This window comes from Aotus nancymaae, unplaced genomic scaffold, assembly GCF_030222135.1.
Source record: "Aotus nancymaae isolate 86718 unplaced genomic scaffold, 86718_ANA_hifiasm-v0.15.2.pri h1tg000108l, whole genome shotgun sequence".
NCBI classification, from domain to species: Eukaryota; Metazoa; Chordata; class Mammalia; order Primates; family Aotidae; genus Aotus; species Aotus nancymaae.
In genome coordinates, this window is record NW_026988523.1 from 10,821,080 (window position 1) to 10,843,415 (window position 22,336).

Consider the following 22,336-nt stretch of genomic DNA (forward strand, 5'->3'; position numbering starts at 1 on the left):
ACCTAATCAGAGTTGTTCTATGGATGGATTAATCCAGTAGTGGAATTTCAGGTAACTTAGTCTGCAGATACTAAGTTTGAGAGACCAGTTAGAAAAAAGCTATCGGAAGATATAATGAAGGCTCCAAGGTGGATAGTAGCAGTGGAAGTGGAGAGGCAGAGACAAGATAGGAGGAACATTTTAGAGGCAAAATCAATAGGATGTCACAAAGTCATCATTGTTCCAAAGCCATCTAATCAGATAAAACCCAGTAAAGTGATTTCCTAGAATCAATATTGGCAGCATTTTCACATTAAAGCCATGTCATGTAGGAGGGTGTTGGGACACAAAAAGACTCTGTGATGTTTCTGCCTTTCATTAAAATGCACTTAAAACTAGGAAATGACTGAAAAAAATGGTACTATATTATCAGGCATTCCAAGATTCCAAATGCCTATTGCCAGCCTTGCTTTGGAAGTGCTACTTAAATTTACCAAAGACTAAAGGTAAAGATGAGCATGTGGAATAGAATATTCTCACCCACTCCAAACTGCCCTCAAATAAAAACCTTCACAGTAATGTTTTCATTTCTAAGGCTCACTAACAAAGTATGCTTTTAAGTAGTCTACTTTTTCTTTGTCAAAAGATACCTGAAAGTAAGTATGGTGTTCATTGGTAGGTGGAATTATGGAACAATATTTTCAGCCTTTTGAGTATCTCCTTTTTTAACTTTTTATTTTGAAATGATATATTTATAGAAAGTTGCAAAAATAGTACATAGAGTTCTGCAGACCCTTCTCCCCAGCTTTCCCCGATAGCGAGGTCTTTTAACTGTAGTATAATATCAAAGCCAGGTAATGGACATTGGTACAGTAATATTAAATAGACTGCAGACTTTATTCAGTTTTCACCAATTTTACATGCGTTCATTTGTGTGTGTTGTGGTTATGTGCAATTTAATCATATGTATAGATTTGTGTAACTACTACCGTGATCAAGATAAAGAACTGTTTCATTACCAAGAAAGAACTCCCTATGCTACTCCTTTATAGTCATACCCACTTCCCCACACCTGTCACATTCCCTAAAACACCACTAATTTGTTTCCCATCTCTGTAGTTTTATTATTTTAAGAATACTGTTTAAAAGAATCATATAGTATATAATTGGTTGCGATTGGCTTATTTTTACTGAATATATGCCCTTGAGGTCCATCCAGATTGTTACATGTATCAATAGTTTATTCTATTGCTGAGTAGTATTTCATTGTATGGATGTACTAAGGTTTGTTTAACCATTCACCCATTGAAAAACATTTGGATTGTTTCTAGTTTTTGTTATTATTAGTATAAATAAAACTGCTGTGAACAGTTAGATACAGGTTTTTGTGAACATGTTTTCCCTTCTGTGGGGTAAATGCCCTAGAGTATAATTGCTGGGTTCTATGGTATATACATGTTTAGGTTTGTAAGAAACTACAAACTATTTTCCAGAGAGCTTGTACCATTTTACATCCTGATAAGCAATGTTTGCAGGGGAATTTTTTGTGTCCCAAGAGATTTTCACCTCTATTTTCTTTTAGAAGTTTTATGATTTTAGCTTTTATATGTAAGTACATGATCCATTTAGAGTTAATCTGTGGTTGCTTTAAATAAAAGGTCTTAATTCAGAACTTATTGGTGTTCCGAATACATATTCTATGTGTGTGTGTATATATATATATATATTTTTTTTAAGAGACAAGGTCTTGCTCTGTTGCTCAGGCTAGCGTACAGTGGTACCATCATCATTCACTGTAACGTTGAACTCCTGGGCTCAAGCAGTCCTCCTGCCTTAGCCTCCTAAAGTGCTGGGATTATAGGCATGAGCCACTGCACCGGGCCCAGTTTGAGATATTACAAGATCCTAATAGAAACTACAAACTTGCCCCATTCAAACCAGTTGTAGGCAGTCTGTCTGCCTTTGGAAACGGAAGTATCATAGACTACTTACTTCTCTCCTCGTCTGCTCTTCCCCTCTAGCTTACTAACCATGTTTTTAGGTACCCTCCAGGTTTTAGGGAAAGAGAGGCAAAAAAAAAAAAAAAAAAAGATGGGAAAGACGATAAGAAAGTGCTAATACTGCAGTCTTAGCCTTCCATAATGCTCTCTGAGCCCAGCAGAAATTTAAAGCTGACTTTTCTCTCATGGGGTGATTTAGGGACTTTTTCAGAGATTTATCATCCCTGAGGAGCTCTCACCTATGGTTTTATTGACTTTGACAGAGGCATTTCTCTTCCAGGTGCTCACTTGCAACTCCTTTCTAGAAAAGAGTTCTTGATGCTTTGGTTTCTTCATCACACAGTCTTATGGTCCACAGAATACCACCACACTTTTGCCCTGACAGCCTCTAGGAGTGCAGGCTGATTCAAAAGCGTTAATACTCTTGCTCTGCCACCAACAGTTAGTTGGTCATTTCTCATCATCTAGATTTCCCAGATGGAATCAAACCCTGCTCTTTACGTATCTTTCACCCTTCTCCCTTGAAGGTAGCAGGAGGATGAGCCTCACAACTTCTTTCAAAAATTATTTCTCACAAAATCTTTCCCATTCTTGATTCTCTGACCACTTTTTATTGTCTTGGCATAACTGAGACAATCAAGGTAGTAGAACTGGTTCTAAAACATTTCCTTTGTAACTGCTGCAGTTTGTCTCGTACTTTACAGAATCTGTTTTATCTAAGTGTCTCAATTGTAATTTCAATTTTAATATCTCATTACCTATTTATGTAAAACTTCTATAAATCTGTAATATTTAGCTACCATACAAAATGCAACAACATGACCATCTTTCCCTCTCAATATGATACCCTGCCACTCCTACCAAAAGTCTTCTTTATAGTTTAATACTTGTCATACTATTTCATATTTCTCTGCTTTTGATCTTGCTCTCTGCTCTAACCTAATTGCCATTTCCTATTCCTATACCCTGTCCTTTGTCAAGCTTACTTCTAGTTTTTCCTCATGCAGCAGTACCCAAGTCAGGAGTTACATGCTCCCTCCCTTCTTTTTGGTGTTCTTCCCTCATATCATTCTAGACTGAGTGCCTACCCTACCCCCCAACTACCTGTGGCCAACTGTGCATACTTTATTCTAGGACTAACTGCTTTCTATTGAATTTATCTTTTCATATGTCTGCTTACTGCACAGACTGAAAGCTCCTACAGGATACAATCTGTGTATCCTCATCCCCTAGTACAATGACTGTTCTATTGAGGAACTCCATATACATTTGTTGGCCTGAAACAGGAGAGTCAAAAGTGACTTCCAGATAATAAAGAATTACTATCTTTCAAAATATGGTCTATGTAGATATGACAACTTCTCAGAAATTACTGGACTTCAGGCCATTAATTAATCAATACAGTCTAGCTATCGATTATAGAATTTCCCATTCCAGATTTACAGCCATGGGTCCAATCAAGGATCCCTTAGTTTTATGAACCAAAACCCAATCAGAGTTTCTAATTGCATCATGATAGCATTTTAAATTCATTAGAGCCGGGCGTGGTGGCTCACGCCTGTAATCCCAGCACTTTGGGAGGCTGAGGCGGGTGGATCACAAGGTCAAGAGATCAAGACCATCCTGGTCAACATGGTGAAACCCCGTCTCTACTAAAAATACAAAAAATTAGCTGGGCACGGTGGCTCATGCCTGTAATCCCAGCTATTCAGGAGGCTGAGGCAGGAGAATTGCCTGAACCCAGGAGGCAGAGGTTGCAGTGAGCCGAGATCGCGCCATTGCACTCCAGCCTGGGTAACAAGAGTGAAACTCCGTCTCCAAAATAATAATAATAATAATTAAGTTCATTAGAATGCTTTATCTTAATAGAAAAAAATATTTCCACATATTTATTCCATCTTTGTATTCTTTCAGTGAACAGTATATTGAAGAATAGCTTTGCTGATCTCAGCCAGATGAATAATTTACATAAAACGAACTAATGCATATCCTATCACTGCAAAAAAGCTCTATGTCTATAATCATACTCCTTCACATTTGTATTGTACTGCAGCTTATGAAATAGATGTGAAATTATAGATTGCTGCATTTGATTCTCCCAATAACTATGTGAAATGTAGGAAGAGAAATCATTATCCACATTTTGCAATGAGATAACTAAGGTTCAGAAAGAATAAATTATTTACTGCATGTCACATGACTAATAAGTGGTTTGAGCTGATGTGAATATGTAGGGCTTTTGGCTTCATTTTGAGTGTTTTTTCCATTATACTCTTTGTTGTGTGTGTTAATAGGAGTCCTAACTTGCTGACAAAAAAAAGAAGGGAAAAACAAAAGCAAAAAATACACACACACACACACACACACACACACACCCTCTTATACCAGCACAATACTGTATAGTAATAATTGAGTCAGTTTATGATCATAATATTTCTGCAATTTGGAAAAATATAAAGCTGACTCCCTACTGTACTCTTTTCATCTCTCCTCCTCTGCCAAAAAATCCAAATGGATTGAATAAAAACTTAAAATAAAAACACTAAAATAAAATATAGCTTATTTCTTATGATCTTGGAATTAAAAAACCTTTTGTAAAAATAAAGTGGGGAAAATAATTATGACAGAAAAAACTAATTTACTTAATATACAGAGAGTATTTACATGTCAGTTAATTTTAATGATTAGAAAATTGGTTTAAGAACAGGGTATAGCAGTTTATAATTCACAGAAAAGGGAACTGAGATTGCCAATAAACATGTACAAATGTCCTCAATCTCATAATTAAAGAAATGCACACTAAAGCCATAATGAAATATCATTTTTTGCTAATTATACAGGCAAAAGATTTTGAAGTTCAGCCACATCTCATGTTGGGGATAGCATGTAGAAACATGCACTGCTGATAAACATTTAAATTGATGCATCTTTATGGAGGGTAATTGAGCCATATCAAAAATTTAAATGCATATGCCCTTGGATCTAGCAATTTCACATCTGAGAATTTAAAGTATGACTATATGCACATGTGCATGAAGATATATACATATATGTATGTATATATACACTAAAATACTCTGAATTTTCTTGCTAATCACAAAAAATAATGAAACTTAGATGGTCATCAGGAACTGTAAACTATTATAGGCTCATGTAAAGGAATACTACATGGTCATTACAAAAAGACAAAGTATATCTATATGTTCCAGTATGGTTAGAAGTCCAAAATATTCTCTTCAAAACAGTATTGTAGCATCCCATTATGGTAAATGAATACACACATATATATATATATATATATATATATATGTGTGTGTGTGTGTGTGTGTGTGTGTGTATATATGTATATATATATGTGTGTGTATATATATATGTCTGTATATATGTATATACATGTTTATATATTTATATTATGTATATTATGTTAAATACATGCAAATATGTTATATAACTATATGTAATATACTATATATTACATACTTTATATAATTATATACATATATGGGTGCCTTTGTATAAAATATTTCTGGGTTCACAAAACTGTTAATGGCCTCCTTTCTGTAGGAGGTTATGGGAGGTACCCTTTTTTATTCTTTACCTTCTATCCTTTTGAACTCTTGGAATTTTTTGCCAAGAGTATTTATTGTTTTTCTCCTTACTGTTTAAGGAGAAAAATTAAAAGATGATTAATTTTTTAAAAAATCTATTTCAAACCCATGTCTCCCTCTAGCTATTTTACTGTTATCACCCCTTCACAATCAGACTTGTGAAATTAATCTTTACTTCCTCATATTTCATTCATTTTTCTCAACCCACTGAAATCTCATTTTTGTCCTCTTTTCTGAAATTTGTCTTGCCAAAGCCTCCAATTACCTCTAAATTCAGTTCCCAAATTCAGCGGCTACTATTAATCCACCTTTCTTGAGACCCCCTCTTTCCTGGCCTTTTGTGATTCTTGAGTCACCTAGTTTTTCTTTTGTCTCAAATTCTTCAGTGTCTTTTGTCAGTTTTATAGCTTTAAATGTTAACATGCCTCCGGTTATGTTTTTAGGTTGTCTTCTCCATATGCATGTTATGTTTAACTATTCACATCTACCCCCACAAGGACCTCAAACTCAACTTACCTAACACTTGATTTTATTTGTTCTCACTTCAGCCAGCATTGTCTCCTCTTTCCTATGCCTGTGAAGGACATCGCCGTCTTTCACCCAGTGTTTCAAGGCAGAAATGGGCAGTCGTCTTGACTCTACCCTCTCCCTGATTCCTCCAGCATTTCAGTCAAGACCTATTTACCTCCTAAATCTCTCTCAGTGCCATCTACTTCTTCCCCATTTCAGTTAGTCTAATTCATTAACTTTACTCAGATTACTATCATAATCAATGAACTGGTTTCTAAGTCTTTCATTTTTTTCTCTCCACTCTCTGAGCACTCCTTTTTTTCTCTACTCCTTAGCCAAGGTAGTTTAACCTTGACACACATCTCACCATGTCATTCCCCATCTACCACCTAAAACCTTCGTATGTACATCCATTGGTCTTGTGATCAAATTGAAATACCTACACATGACTACAAGTCTATGATCTCTCTCAAACCTCATTATTTGCCAGGTCTCACCCACTCCAACACCCCAGCCTCTTCTCCCTCCAACATCCATACTATACTAGAGCCACACGGCTGAATTTCTTTCACTGTCTCAACACCCCAGCCATGCATGCTCTCAAACAGGCCTTTTCACATGCTATTCGTTTCTCAAGATCTCTTGGCACTTCCACACCTGCATATAGTGAAATACACCCCATCTCCATGAAGATGGTTACAACTTCGTGTTACTGTTCTCTCCAGTAAATCTTCTCTAACCACTCCCGCACCTTAAAATCCTCTATTTAGTGCTCATAGAGCATTTTTTTTGCATCTTTTTTCATAAATGTTGTCACATTGTATTATAATAGATTGTTAACTCACTATAAATTGTGTGAGTACATGAACCATGCTTTTCTTCTTCACCTTTGTTTTCTTGCATCTACCTCTAGTATAGTGCCTGACCCATAATGCATACCAGGTAATTACTGGTTAGATAGATGGATTCATACATATATTCATTTATTCAACCAAATGAGAAACTAATGAGAAAGCAAATCAGTTATGAGTTTGAGAATGATTAAAAAGTCCATGTTGCTGGGCTTGGTTGCTCACACCTCTAATCCCAGCACTTTGGGAGGCTAAGGCAGGCAAAAATTAGCAGGGAGTGGTGGTGCACGCCTGTAATCCCAACTACTTGGGAAGCTGAGGCACGAGAATCACTTGAACCCAGGAAGTAGAAGTTGCAGGAGCCAGATGGCACTACTGCACTCTGGCCTGGGTGGCAAGAGTGAGACTATGTCTTAAAAAAAAAAAAAGTATCCAAGGTGATTCCCTCTCCAAGGGGACATCCAGTGCCCCTCTCAGGAAAGTAGCAACTTGGAATAGAATCTGGCATGCCTAAGGTCTTTGGGGAACAGGGATGCTTATTTCCTCTGCCTGCCTTGGCTGCCTACATGGAAAAAAAAAAAAAGTCAGTGTTATTGAACTTCACCAGTTTTTTTCCTCTCTTACCCTTCTTTTACCCATTACTTTTATGGCAATTATGAGACTAAAAGTCTGGCAACTGAATTCAGAAACAAGGAAACAAAAGCTATAGTCTGTCCACTCTTACTGGTATGTTACTTGAATTGGATTACGAGTTTGGTTTGATTTAGGTTTTCAAAAATTCAATATAGTTTTGTTTATATTTAATTGGTTTAATAGGTACTAGTAGATTGTATTACATTTGCAATTTAAGGACAATAAAGATGTGTTATAACATAGTACAGTTTCTGTAAAGGAATTGTTCCCTAGGGTCAATCATATTGGAGGCAAGTTGGATTTTCCACTCCATAGAACACTTCTTAATGTTTATAATCTAGTCTTCCTTCTCTGTCCACCTTCACTGTATGTATACATGTATATATACCAAGTACAAAGTAGGTAAGGATATTTTTGTCTGTGTTGATACATTTCTTTACCATGAGTTTTTCATTTGATTGACAATTCAGGCTAACAAATATCCTTCTTCATCATTACTAGCTGGTCCCATTAGACCATCCTGTCCTAGAGGCTGAGAGCAGGGAGAAGTAAGACCTGCATGTTATGTTAACATAAATAGCTTTTTAATGTGGGTGGTGTAGTACATATTTTTAAGCTAACATAAAAATCAGTGAGAAGCAGTAGAGACATGGTTGCTTTTTAACTACAGCAGGTAAACCAGTGTAGCTGGTGCTGTTAAGATCCTCAGGGTGGCCTGTAATCCCAGCACTTTGGGAGGCCGAGGCGGGTGGATCACAAGGTCAAGAGATCGAGACCATCCTGGTCAACATGGTGAAACCCCGTCTCTACTAAAAATACAAAAAATTAGTTGGGCATGGTGGTGCGTGCCTGTAATCCCAGCTACTCGGGAGGCTGAGGCAGGAGAATTGCCTGAACGCAGGAGGCGGAGGTTGCGGTGAGCCGAGGTCGCGCCATTGCACTCCAGCCTGGGTAACAAGAGCGAAACTCCGTCTCAAAAAAAAAAAAAAAAAAAAAAAGATCCTCAGGGTGAACACATCTTTGTGTGAATGAACTCTAATTTGTTTTTTTTTTTTTTTAATCCAGAGAGGGAAACCTTTAAAATTATAATACCAGAAAGGATCTGCACTTTCAAATGAAAAACATTTGAATTGTTTTCACAAAATACCTAATTGGAAAATGATAAAATCCAGGGAGCAGATAAAGCTACATTTTTCCCAAAGTGAGAGCTCAAATTCAATTTTTAAAAAACTGATTAGACACTGTAGAAACTTGCTGGCAAAGTATTAGGATACTCAATTTTGTTAATTACTACCTAAGACATTTTCAAACAAGGTGAGTGCCTTAGGAATGCATACTGGTGAATATAACAGTATGTTGCTGCACCCAGTTTACTGGCTGAGCCGTCTCTTTGGGAATTCACTGAAGCAGTCTGGAATCATAACTACCAAGCCAAGCAGAAACTCACCTGCACTGGAGTCCAGGATTTTATGTGGCAATAAGCATTTTTAATTAAAAGTTTCTCAATTCCTAAATTTGAAACTAAATTGTAAACATGTGGCAGATTGAGCTAGCACCACCAAGCCTCATTGGAGCTGTGAGAGAAATGTGGCATTTTAAAAAATTGGATGGTTAAGCTGAGAAAATCCAGCTGTGTTTTACTTAAAATTGCACTAATCAGTGTTATTTTATTCCCTTTTTTTCTTCACCAGTGTATCTGCTATTACGTGTGTGTTGGCTCCCCATCCGCCAGCCCTTCACTTTTATCTTTTAAGATTGACTTCATATAGGGATGAGGAGGATTCAAGCAATATAATACTCATTCACTTTAATGAGTAATAGAAAGCCTCACCTGCCTTGTAGTTTATTTCTTAAATAAGTAGGGAGCAGCAGGTAATTTTCATCAGCAAAACAATTAGATTTTAACCATTACCTATCACATTGCTAGATGTCTTGAAATTTACACAAAAATCAAGATTGTGTGCTGACCATAAGATAAAAATGTAAAGAATATGGTGTTCCTTAATTAGAAGTAAAATTGCCTCTGGGAAGCAGTTTTTCATTTAAATCAATACATGGTCTTTGGAGCCCTGAATTATTCTTACATGGGTGTTTGGGATGATAGATCAGTGTGGGAAGCTGTCAGGGAGAGAACCTGGCCAGTAGTCAAGGGATTCACAGAGTCCACTTTCAAGGATGCGTTAGATTTCCTGATGAAGTCCATTGTCGGATTGGACTGGGAATCATTATTTTAAACTCATTATTCTCCCAATAAATTCATATTCTGCTTTCTATTAGAGGAGTAAATTCTGGTGCCATGCAGGGCTCCTAAAACTCTGTAGTTAGTAGATCTAAGAAAAATCAGTTCAGGAGGAGGTAAACGTGATTTAGAGGAAACTTGGGGTTACTAATGCTATTATATTGAAATATTTGTACAAATAATGCCTCCCCTGCCCCAAGCCATTCCCAGGCTGTTTGATCTTCCTGTTTACTATAATCTGGCTTCTCTGGGAATTACTTCTGTCTTCCTAGAGATACTTTCTTCCCAATACAGGGAAGGCTTGCTTATTTATTCAATAATAATGTTGAACACATTAGTGACTTGGTTTTTAATTCAGTACACACACACATAAAAATACTAAAAAAAAAATGAGATTTTGAACTATATATTAATTGAAATTTCAGTAACTAGGAAGAGTTTGGAGTTATAATTCCAAGTGGCCTGGTTTTAAATCCTCTTATGGCTACATTTGAAGTTAGACCTGAGTATCAAAATGAAACTTGTTTAGCACTGGAAATGCAGTGAAAAAATAGTTTTCACCATCTTTCTCTAAAAGACAAAAAATGTAACCCAGGTAAGTTTCAGTAAAATAATACCTAGAAACATTCACAGTAGGCACTGTAAAGGAAACAGAACACATCCAAGAGAAAGATTTGTACTTACAAGGTGGGATATAGGAAATAACTTCTATTAGGGGCATGGGAATTGTATATGAAGCAAGCTAAATTTTCTCAAGTTAGTCCCTAATAGAGGTTTTACTTTTTATTTTTTATTTTGTATTTTTGGTAGAGAAAGAGTTTCACTGTGTTACCCAGGCTGGTCTTGAATTCCTAAGCTCAAGTGATCCTCCCGCCTCAGCCTTTCAAAGTGCTGGGGATTATAGGCATAAGCCACCTAGTAGAGGTTTTAATAAGAGATTATCTTCCATTCCCAGAGTTGGCTCAGTCTCTTTTCTATTGCCTTTTTCTGAGAACTTGTCCATAGAAATGGATAGAAGCTTCACCATTCCTTCCTTTCTGTCTTAAAATAGTCACCTTTGCCATGTTTGCAGAGTATGCCCCTTGAGTTATTCAAGCCATAGCTGCTTCTTGCTGCCTTCCAGCTCTAATCTCCTTATAGGTGTAGCACCATGGCAACAGACCCAGCCTAGAGCCCAGGTGCCTTGTTTGTTACCTGAGGGGCTAGGTACAGCCTGAAGAAAGAGAAGAAGGAATATTACCTATCTTGCGAATTGTTTGGATAGATGAATCTTGATCTTGTTGTTTGTGTTTCTGTTCTGCTTCTATGGAAGACTTGAAATAACACCTGGAAAACATTTATTCAAAGATGTTATCAGTAACCAAAGGCAACAAAGAAGCCATCTTCTGTTGGTTCTCGTCTTCTAAACAGAGAGTTGTTTTCTGACATATAGTTCAGAAAGTGACTTGCTATACCAGGACATGTGGCACCGCTATGATTTGGGGTTGCACTGCCAGGTGGCTCTACCATTGTTTCATGTAGGTAGACATTTATTTTGTTTGAAATAAAATTCATTTATGCTTTAGAAAATTTTCCTAGAGAATTTAAAAAACAAAAGTGTTTGTCATACCTCCTTCTGTTTTAAACATGCCTTAATCTTTCCTGTTGAGAAGCTCACCCCAGAGCAGGAGAGGATTTTTCCTTCCAGCAACTCCTCCTGAGAAAAATGGGCTAGAATTGTTGTTTTGTTTAAGATTACAGTGTCCAGTTTCCTGAACCAGGCTTCCCATGTAGCATATTGGGAAATATTATATGATAAGTAAAGTACAATCTTAACATTTAATTATAGTTGATGTACTATATTTACAGTACATAACATGTCATTGTCTTATACACAGAACAAAGGGAAATAAATATGGAGCTTACCTTGTTGCATTTTTCTTTTTTGTTTTAGTTTTTTTAATTTTTTAATTTTTTTTGTTCTTATCCAAGATCAGCAGAAAAATAAACATTTTCATATTTTTCAGATACAAAACATTAGGTAGCATTTGTCCCTTTTGTGCATACTTTACTATCAGCAAGAAATATAAATGTTGACTTTTTTACTTTAAAAATTACTTAATATCAGAACACATGTTTTGAATCCTAAACTTTAAATGATGGCTGATTTGTGTGTGTGTGTAAAGAAGAACTAAAACCCTTATAAGCTTAAGATGTTTCTTATTTTATGGAATGTGATTAAACACTCTTAGAATAAAAGTAGATGGGAGAAAGCAACCTTAGTGCTAGTTTCCTATATCTTTTTACTTTATAATTTAACCAAAAGCTACTCTGGCATTAAATATTTAAGTTCCTTTTAGTGTTAATGTGGTTATTTCAAGGAATTAAATGAAGCTGCTAATTTAATGTGTTTTATAAAAACAATTGTCTTTAAACAAGGCATTTCTTTTCATCCTTATCACTGAGTACTTCTGCTTGAAATATATGTATGTAACTCTGGGTGTTTCATTCAGTAGATACTATAATTATTGAGTCAAACTGCATGGCCATCCAGTTTGGGATTCAAGAATATTGTACTTCATATGTTTGACTCCTTTAATTCTTTCAAGAGGAAGGCAGTGAAGTACTGGCTCTTGTAGTGACAGGAGTCATGATTCCTAGCATTCTTCTTATAAACAACTAGGAAACAAAATTAACCGGGATGACTGAATGGTGTTGACAGAGATTTCTAAATGAAAGTTTGGGCTTTATTTTTTCCATGGTGGGAGGTTTCTTCAAAGAATTTTATTCTTTATTCGTATTTATACAGTAAAGCATGTATAGAACCAAAAGCCTGCCAGAAAAGAATTTTATATTGAGATGGAAATCAGGACTTTTGAAAGACAAGACCTTGTGCTAAAAAGTTTAGCTTTGACTCTCTGGGTGAGTGAGTGAGTGTGTGAGTGTGTGTGTGTGTGTGTGTATGTTGTGCCAAAGTAGAAAGAAAGAAAATGAAGATTCAGCCACTACTATTTTGTCAGTGATATAAAAGGATAAAGCTATAGCATGAAAACAAAAATAAATAATTTGTTTTTTGACAATACCTTTGCATAAGAAAGAATATATAAGATAACCTTAAAGAGTGTATATTTCTCCATCTTCCAAAATAGGAATCAGAATAAAAAACAATGTCTGTAATGGATTTTGACGTTCACTGAAGACAAGTAAAAGTATAGTATATTTTTATGCCGTATTGAAAAAAAGTGTGTGTGCACTCACATAAATATAGAGAGAGAATATGTTTGCCACATAAATGATTACTATTACTGTTATTATAGATTAACTGTTAATTTGTTCCTCATTTATTTCTTCCCTTAGGCTTTTGTACATTTATTGTTGTCCTCCATTGCATTAGACCATTTCCTTGCTGGCCAGGTTATACTACCTGAAATATCTTTTTCTACTTTTAGGTCTCGTGGGCTGCCTAAACTAAAAGAGTCACGTTCCCATGAATCCTTGCTAAGCCCATGCAGCGCAGTGGAATGTCTGGATCTTGGTAGAGGGGAACCTGTATCAGTGAAACCACTGCATAGTAGCATCCTTGGACAAGACTTCTGCTTTGAGGTAAAAATAAAGTGTAGAAAAAAAGGAAGAGTAGTTAAACAACAATTAAATTTTTTTATCCAGTGATTTTGTGATTTCATTACTGTGCCATTGATGATTTAATTAACTGGTTTTCAGTTGCTAGAAATTACTTACAGGGAAAAAGTTAGAAATCTACTCATCAAATCACATTCGCAGTTAAAGTTATTAATGATAGCTTTGCATTCCTTTTGGCCTTGTCTCCTTTCAATAAAATTGAATTCTTAGTACATTTTCATCAGGTAACAAGACTAACAATAACATTATATTAGTATATTAATTTTTAGTATTGGTAAGGATGTCACTTATTATGTTATTTTTCTAACCACAGCATGAGTAGTTCAAGATCTGAGACCATGTTTTTCTTATCTATCCATTCATCTATTCATCCATCCATCCATCCTAATTCCAGGGCATTTTGACCTATGTCTTGTTTATTTTTGAAATCCCCTGTACCTAGCCCAGACTTGGGCACATTGCAAGTGCCTAATTTTTGAATAAACAAAATTGCAGCTATCATAAGGTGATTTCTTCCTTCCAAATATATACTACTGGACAGTTACAAGTAAAATTCAAAAACTATATATACATATATTGATACATACATAGAATTATGAGGGCTGGGATTTGATTAATTAACAAGAACTTACTAAGTGACTAGGGATGAGTCCTATGCTAGATGTTGTAGAAGTCAAAAGATATTTGGTTCCTCTTCTTATGGACCAGCACTGTCCAAAAGAAATATAGTACAAGCTGCATGTGTAACCTAAATACTATCATTTCAACATGTTCACTAATAAAGAAATGGTTTCCTTTTTTTTTTTTAGACTAAATCTTCAAAATCTAATGTGTGTTTATACTTACAGCGTATCTCAGTTTGGAATAGCCATATGAGGCTAGTAGCTGCTGTATTGGACAGAGCATGTAATCTAATCGGATTTATTAGGGTGGCCAGAGTTAATAAGGGAGCAAACTTCAGCAATTTGAGCAGGCCGTTTATTGGTGTTCTTTTTATAAAAGTCAGTTGAACTTTCCCATATTCGTGGAACTCAGTTCATTAGGCTGTATACCAAGCCCAGAGTTAGGTACTAGGTATATAAGAGCCTATTTCATTTTTAAAGGACTGTGTTAATAGTGGTCAGGCTAACCTAATAAATGACTAGAAATCAACAGGCTAGTTGCCTAATGGAGGAAAGATGGGTTCCAAAGATAGTAATTCAATATTAGTAACTTCAATATTATTTAATATCCTTCTATAATATAGTGAAGACAGTCTCAAGAAATCTGATATGCTGTTTCAGAAACTCTCATCCTATTATCTCAGCACTTTGGGAGGCCGAGGTGGGTGGATCACGAGGTCAGGAGTTCGAGACCAGCCTGGCCAATATGGTGAAACCCCGTCTCTACTAAAAATACAAAAATTAGCTGGGCATGGTGGCGTGCGCCTGTAATACCAGCTACTCAGGAGGTTGAGGCAGAAGAATCGCTTGAACCCAGGAGATAGAGGTTGCAGTGAGCTGAGATTGTACCACTGCACTCTAGCCTGGGTGACAGAGTGAGACTCCGTCTCACAAAAAAAAAAAAGAAAGAGAAAAAAAAGAAACTCATCTTTTATTACCTGTTTTTTATTAACTCAAAGTTGAACATATTCATTTATAGTTAATTTAAGGTATTGCCTAATATTTAATTTTTATTTTTCTGAACCATAGGCCAGTTTTAGTTTCCTCAGCTGAATTTAAAATGGCCTTTGTTCTCATATCTGGAAATGGATGTGGATGCTACCTAAGCAAAAAGCAGATATAGATGTAAATATAGGTATCAGAAAACTAGCAAAGATCATCTTAATTTCTTATAGTATGATTTGTGTTCATAGCATATCTCTAACTCACAACTTTGCATTCCTTTTGGCCTTGTCTACTTTCAATAAAATTTGCCTCTTAGTACATTTTCATTAGAGGATGAGACTAACAATAACACTAAATTAGTATATTAATTTTTTAGTATTGGTAAGGATGTTGCTCATTATGTTATTTTTCTACCACAGCATGAGTAGTTCAGGATCTGAGACCATATTTTTCTCATCCATCCATTCATCCATTCATCCATCTGTCCTAATTCCAGGACATTCTGACCTTATCATTTAAGAGTTAGAGGTATGCTATGAACCCAAATGATAGAGCCCTGAGATCCAATGTTTTCTTTTTTTTATGTCTAATTTTTATGTTAAAGGTTACCTATTTAAGTGGAAGTAAATGTTTCAGCTGTAACTCCGCTTCTGAGAGAGATAAGTGGATGGAAAACCTTCGCAGGACAGTTCAACCTAATAAGGTAATAGTGGCTTTGAGTATCTAAAAAATGTGTAACTTTGTAAGCAGTTAGTTGATAGAAGGTAAATGTAGTAGTAATACCTTAATTTGTCTACAGCTGGAGAGTTTTAAAGCACATTTATATGTTATGCCATTTGTAGTAAGCCATTATTGTATTGCTATAAAGAAATACCTGAGACTGGGTAATTTATCAAGAAAAGTGGTTTAATTGGCTCAAGTTCTGCAGACTTTACAGGAAGCATGATGCTAATATCTGCTCAGCTTCTAGGAAGGCCTTAGGAAGCTTATAGTCATGGCAGAAGCCAGAGCAGGAGCAGGTACATCACATGGTGAAAGCAGGAGCAAGCGAAAGAGAGAGAGAGAGAGAGAGTGTGTGTGTGTGTGTGTGTGTGTTTGAGTGATTTGGGGGAAAGGTGCCACGCACTTTTAAGCCACCAAATCTCACAGGAACTCAGTATCACAAAGATAGCACCAAACCATGAAGAATCTGCCCCATGATCCAAACACCTCCCACCTGTCCCACCTCTAGCATTGGGAATTACAATTCAACATAAAATTTGGGCAGGGACAAATATCCAAACTGTATCATAATTTTAAGCTAAAAATAGTCTTACTGCAGATATTATTGTCATGGTTTTACCAGTATGGATAAAAGGACTCTGAAAAGTTAAGTGAATTGGCCATGTCAGAAGTTAATACATGGTAGAAGAGGGGCTAGAATATGAGCTTCTTAACAGTTTATCTCTTTTATTTGCAGAAATTAGGCTGGTTATATGAAAACTTACCATTACAAAATGATATTTTCTTAACCCAAGTAAATTAAATAGAATGAGCTAGATATAATATAATATATAATGAACTATATATAATTCTTCAAGATTCTATTTAGAGCTTGCTGTTAACCTAAGCAATGAGATAGCAATCCCTTTCATTATTTGTTGACTCCCCTTAATAGAGTACCTAATCAGCCTTGCCAACTTAAGAAAAAAAATTTTTTTTTTCTGCAGTATCAGCTCTGAAATTCAACTTTGTTGCCTCTTTATAGGACAATTGCAGGCGAGCCGAAAATGTTCTTCGTTTATGGATCATTGAAGCCAAGGACCTTGCCCCTAAAAAGAAATATTTCTGCGAACTGTGCCTTGATGATACACTCTTTGCTCGTACAACCAGCAAGACCAAAGCAGACAATATTTTCTGGGGTGAACATTTTGAATTCTTCAGCCTTCCACCTCTTCATAGCATCACAGTTCACATTTACAAGGATGTGGAAAAAAAGAAAAAAAAGGACAAGAATAATTATGTAGGGCTAGTCAACATCCCCACTGCCAGTGTGACTGGTCGCCAATTTGTAGAAAAGTGGTATCCAGTGAGTACACCTACACCCAACAAAGGAAAGACAGGAGGACCTTCTATTCGGATTAAATCACGTTTCCAAACTATCACCATTCTGCCTATGGAACAATACAAAGAATTTGCAGAATTTGTCACCAGCAACTACACCATGCTGTGTTCTGTCCTTGAGCCAGTAATTAGCGTGAGAAATAAAGAAGAGTTGGCTTGTGCCTTAGTGCACATTCTTCAAAGTACTGGCAGAGCCAAGGTAAGTGGAAAAGGGGGATTGCAATGCCTGAAATCTCTTCCTGACCTTTTGCAAAGAAACGAAGATATGGTTACTGTAGAAATCCAAATTAGAGAAATGTGCTTTACTGTTGGTCACAAGAAGAAGAAAAGGAAGAATTAAGAAGAAAACCTATTAGATCCAGAAAAGATAAAAATTATAAAACTAAACAAATAAAATGGAGAGACCAACAAATATTTAAAGTCCATTTGCATGAAACATAGATACTACAGCCAATGCTTTATTGTCTGACAAAATAAATGGTATAATTGGCATGATAACCCTACAGCGTGTTCAGGGTTCCTTATCTTTAGTTCTAGAGTGTTGTATGGTGGTTTTCTTCCTCACTGTATTTTGTTTAAGATTAACTGATGACTGTATCCTCTAGGCACAGAAAGAGGTATTCCAGAAGCATGTTGGGTATTAGCAAGAGTCTTCATGGGATTAAAATCTATATTTAAAATAAAAATACCAAGGGATATTATAAAATTGGTAGCTGTTTCATGATAGACTTCTTATTTCACCTTGGATAGAAGTAAAAACTCAGGAAGGTTTTTTTTGTTTTTTAAAGCAGAAATATGCTGGTTGTAGGAAAAACAAAAACCAGTTGAGAAAAATCTCTGACCTGTGAGGCATATTCACTTAATGAGGCAGAGTTGCCATTATACTGTATGCAAACTGGTCATGATAAAATTATATCTCAGATCCAAAGAAATCCACAGCTAGCATAATGTATTTAGAAGCAAACAAAGTACTATTACTATTTATTGATATGTCAGAGTATATAAATATACTCAATCATGAGTCTCTTATCTGCCTTTCTATGGATTATAACTTTTGTGCTTAAATTTACTAATAATAATCTTGGGCATTCTGTCATTAAAAAAGCTTATAAGTTTGGAACGAGGTATCACTGAAGTTTTGAATTTCTACTTTTCAGTTGCTCAAGGTTCAGAATATACATTAAGACTTTCCAAATGACTTAATATGGATTTACATACATTTTAGGTACAATAAACACCCGTTTAAAGTGGAAAAGTTTAGTAAGTTTTGACCGATTTTGCACCCATTGAAACCACTGTCATGATCAAGATACAGAATGTTACTGTCACCCCCAAAAGTTTCCTGCTGTCTCTTAGCATTAAGTTTAATAGTGATTCCTAAGTCCACAATTTTTTTATACTGTTAAGCTGCCCCAGAGTAAGTCCTATTGATATTTAAAATGCTTAATTTTAAAAGTAAATCAGCATATTCTCCCTGTTTTGGCATTTGGAGCCCTAGAAGTATCCAATAATTATATAGCATTCAAAATATATGATGTTATCCCATTTCGAACTGTACAACCAACATTGAACCTTATACAAGTTCTTTAAGACTGTTGAGGAATGAAGCAACTGTTTCTTTGACCCTTTATTTCTCCTTATGCTATCCTTCTGGATGGATGGATGGATGGATGGAAGGGCAGACAGCCAGCCTAGAAAATGACTTCAAGTGTTGAGTTCAGTAGATTCTACATTGATACTGTGGACCAATTTGTAACTATTATATATTGAACACCTAATGTATGCCAGAAATCGTTAGGCACTGGAGATATGGTGGTAAACAAAAACAGAAACTAGTTTTCTGGAGAAAATAGATATTAATCAAGTAATTACAGAAATAAATGTGATTACAGTGAGAATTGCAGAGGATAAAAAGAGAGATGATACTATAAAATGGAGCAAAGGGAGCTGACTAATAGAGTTCAGGGACAATGTTGATCAGGGAAGCCTTCGCTGAGGAAATGACGTGTGAACTAAAATCCAAAGGATCCCAGGAATGAGCTACGTAAGAGTGGGAGTGGAAGCAAGGGTAGGAGCAGAGCAGAACTAAGAACTGTATTTGAAAAAAAAAAAAAGGCTTTGTGGTGAACAGAGAACATTATGTGTTAGAAAGGGCTTGGTATATTAAAGGACCTGAAAAGAAAAGGTACAAGTCTTGAAAGGTAAACAGAAACCAGAAAATATAGGGACTTGTAAATCGCATTCAGAATTGGTCTTTATCAAAAGTGCAATGAAAAATCTTTGCAAGAATTTTAAATGTAGGAATAGTAACACCTAAGATTTTATCCTGAGTGCTTTTTTTCCTTTCAATAAATCTGGTGGCTTTAGCTTTAAAGCAGCATTTCCAGGGTGTCTGATATTTCAGCAGTCTCTTCTAATGTATATTATTTATTCAGTTGCTTTCTGCTTGATTGAACATTATTCTACCAGGACTTTCTGACTGACTTGGTGATGTCTGAGGTGGATCGTTGTGGAGAGCATGATGTCTTGATCTTCAGAGAGAACACTATTGCCACCAAATCCATTGAGGAATACCTCAAGTTGGTGGGACAACAGTATCTTCATGACGCACTGGGTATGAAAGAGAAAAACATCTATTTTCTTTTCTTTACCTTTCAATTTTAAGGTATTTCAACCGCATGAGACAGATGAATTGAGCTCAAATTCTGCATGTTATTTAGTTCTAGCTGACTCAAGTGTTAAGGTTTGAATTGTGACTGTAAGAAGTCTTTGCAGTACTCATCAGTGGAGAAATAACAACAATAAATGTAGAAACAGAAACGCTGTCAGCATACACTACCTCCCCTGGTCCTCAACTTCATGATTCTGGGATGCACAGTAATATCAGCATTGTCCACTGATAGATCTGAGGTGGTCTGTTTTCCCCAAAGTGTTGGGTGTTTATATGATGGTATAAATATATTACCTAGTCTTGAGAGTGTTACCCTGACATTTGTTATCATGTATGCAAAACTCTAATCAAAGTGAAGAAACTCTTGCCACTTCCCACAACTCCCCCAGAGATTTCTGCCTTTGAAGTGTCTAGAATGTTTAACATAACTAATTTTTGTCCAATCAGTAGTTCTTGCTTACTAGACTACACACTTGTAGTTCCAGATTTAGTCATGAAGTTAAGGCATTAACCACTACAGTAAGGCACTGTGCTGGTCACTTTGATATACATCACGATAGAGCAGATGTGAGTTCCTTGAAGGAAATAGCCCATTGTTTTACCTCCATACCCCACTACCTGCACAGACTATTGAGCAGCATTGTCTGATAGAAACATAATATGAGCCATGTGTGAGTAATTTTATTTATTTTTATATTTGGAGTAATTTTAAATTTTCTAGTAGTCACAGTATTAAAAAGGGTAAAAAGAAACAGGTGAAATTAGTCACATATTTCATTTGACCCAGTATATTCAAATATTATTTAATGGCTTGTCAGAATAAAAGTTATTAATTAGGTATTTTACTTTGTTATTCTTTTTGAAATTGTGTGTATTTCACATGTATCACACATTTTAATTTGCACAAGCCATTTCTAATGCTCAGCAGTCACATGTGACTATCAAGAGTAGACAGTAAAAATATGTTGAATGATTGGAGAGATTTTTGCCATCAAGGAGTTTATACTATAAGGAGATAAAATAAGGGATATCTCTGTACCAAAAAGAGAGAGATTCTATGTTCTTTCAAAGAATTTTTAAATATTGAATCTAGCTGATAGAATTGTCAAACTTTCTCTGTGAAATACATTCGTATATGTAGTTTGAAGGCTAGAAAGGTTACTTAAAAACAGACATTGAGCAAGAGCAGACATTGAGATAAGAATTAGCATGGGGAAAAGGACCCCTGAACAAAAAGACGTAGAGTTGGGACAGAACCAGGAAAGTGTGCGATAAAACCATTTAGCTGGAAAAAGACATGAAAGAAAACGTGAACAACAAACAAAAAGATTAGACAATAATTAGAACCAAATTGTGAAAGCCTCAAATGCCTGAGTATTTAAAGTTTACAGTAATCATTGGAGAGCCACTGAAAGTTGTGAGCAGGTTGTTTTCAGTGGAATTAACTTAACAGACTGATTAAGATGGGTTTTGACCAGGCATGGTGGCTCTCATCTGTAGTCCCAGCTACTCAGGAGGCCAAGGTAAGAGAATTGCTTGAGCCCAGGAGTTTGAGGCTGCAGTGAGCTATGGTCACATCACTGCACTCCAGCCTGGGTGACAGAGAAAGACCTTGTCTTACAAAAGTTGGTGAAGAAAGCTGCTGAAAACTGATCAGTTAAGAAGCCATTGTAGGCTGAGCGCTGTGGCTCACACCTGTAATCCCAGCAATTTGGGAGGCCAAGGCAGGCGGATCACCTAAGGTCAGGAGTTCGAGACCAGCCTGTCCAACATGTTGAAACCCTGTCTCTACTGAAAATACAAAATTTAGCCAGGCATGATGGTGGCACCTGTAATTCCAGCTATTAGGGAGGCTAAGGCAGGAGAATTGCTTGAACCTGAGAGGCAGAGGTTGCAGTGAGCCAAGATTGCACCATTGCACTCCAGCCTGGGTGACAAGAGCAAAACTCCTTCTTAAAAAAAAAAAAAAAAAAAGCCATTTTAGTAAGAAATAATGAGACTCAGACTCTGAATGAGGGTAATAATGCACGTAAGAATAGAGAAGATGGATATGAGAAGTATTAAAGTTGAACTGATAGAACTTGGCAAATTTTTCAGTTTGTGGGAACAAATATTACAGAGAATTGTGGGGTTTTGTGAGTGACTAGGGGGATGATGAGATTCCTGACAGGAAACCACAGAATTAGTAGGCGTGAAACAGGAAATTTCATACATATTCAATTTGAAGTTCTAGTAGGAAATCTCAGGGGTTTAGGTAGGAAATCTAAGCAGATCACCTGTCTAGCTGGCTGTTGGAAATTTGGGACCAATTTACACATGTGGAGAGGTTAAATGATGCTGTAAGATTACCAGAGCAGGAAGAGAACAAGGCCAAAGATAGATCTTAGAGTGCACCTGGGTTTATCATATAGAATAAAGAAGAATCAGAGAAGTGATCAGAGAAAGAGAGCATCCAAAAAAGAAAGAAAATCAAGAAAATACTGAGTCCTAGATACCAATAAGAGAGCATCATTAAAG

General features: G+C 36.1%; 1 protein-coding gene and 1 non-coding gene across 9 annotated transcripts in view; both read left to right on the top strand.

Moving 5' to 3' along the window:
• The window catches only part of RASAL2 (RAS protein activator like 2), a 375,087-nt gene that overhangs the window by 317,649 nt on the left and 35,102 nt on the right, over positions 1 to 22,336 (top strand). For all 8 annotated transcript variants that reach the window (XM_012444491.3, XM_012444487.3, XM_012444488.3 and 5 more), the window contains 4 exons: positions 13,249 to 13,402; positions 15,650 to 15,748; positions 16,793 to 17,347; positions 19,618 to 19,762. In XM_012444491.3, coding sequence (XP_012299914.1) covers positions 13,249 to 13,402; positions 15,650 to 15,748; positions 16,793 to 17,347; positions 19,618 to 19,762 — 953 coding nt within the window. The remainder of the gene's footprint in view (positions 1 to 13,248; positions 13,403 to 15,649; positions 15,749 to 16,792; positions 17,348 to 19,617; positions 19,763 to 22,336) is intronic.
• On the top strand, positions 7,379 to 7,518 carry LOC135272366 (small nucleolar RNA SNORA67). The gene has a single exon (XR_010340522.1). It is a non-coding gene; the product is annotated as a small nucleolar RNA SNORA67 (small nucleolar RNA).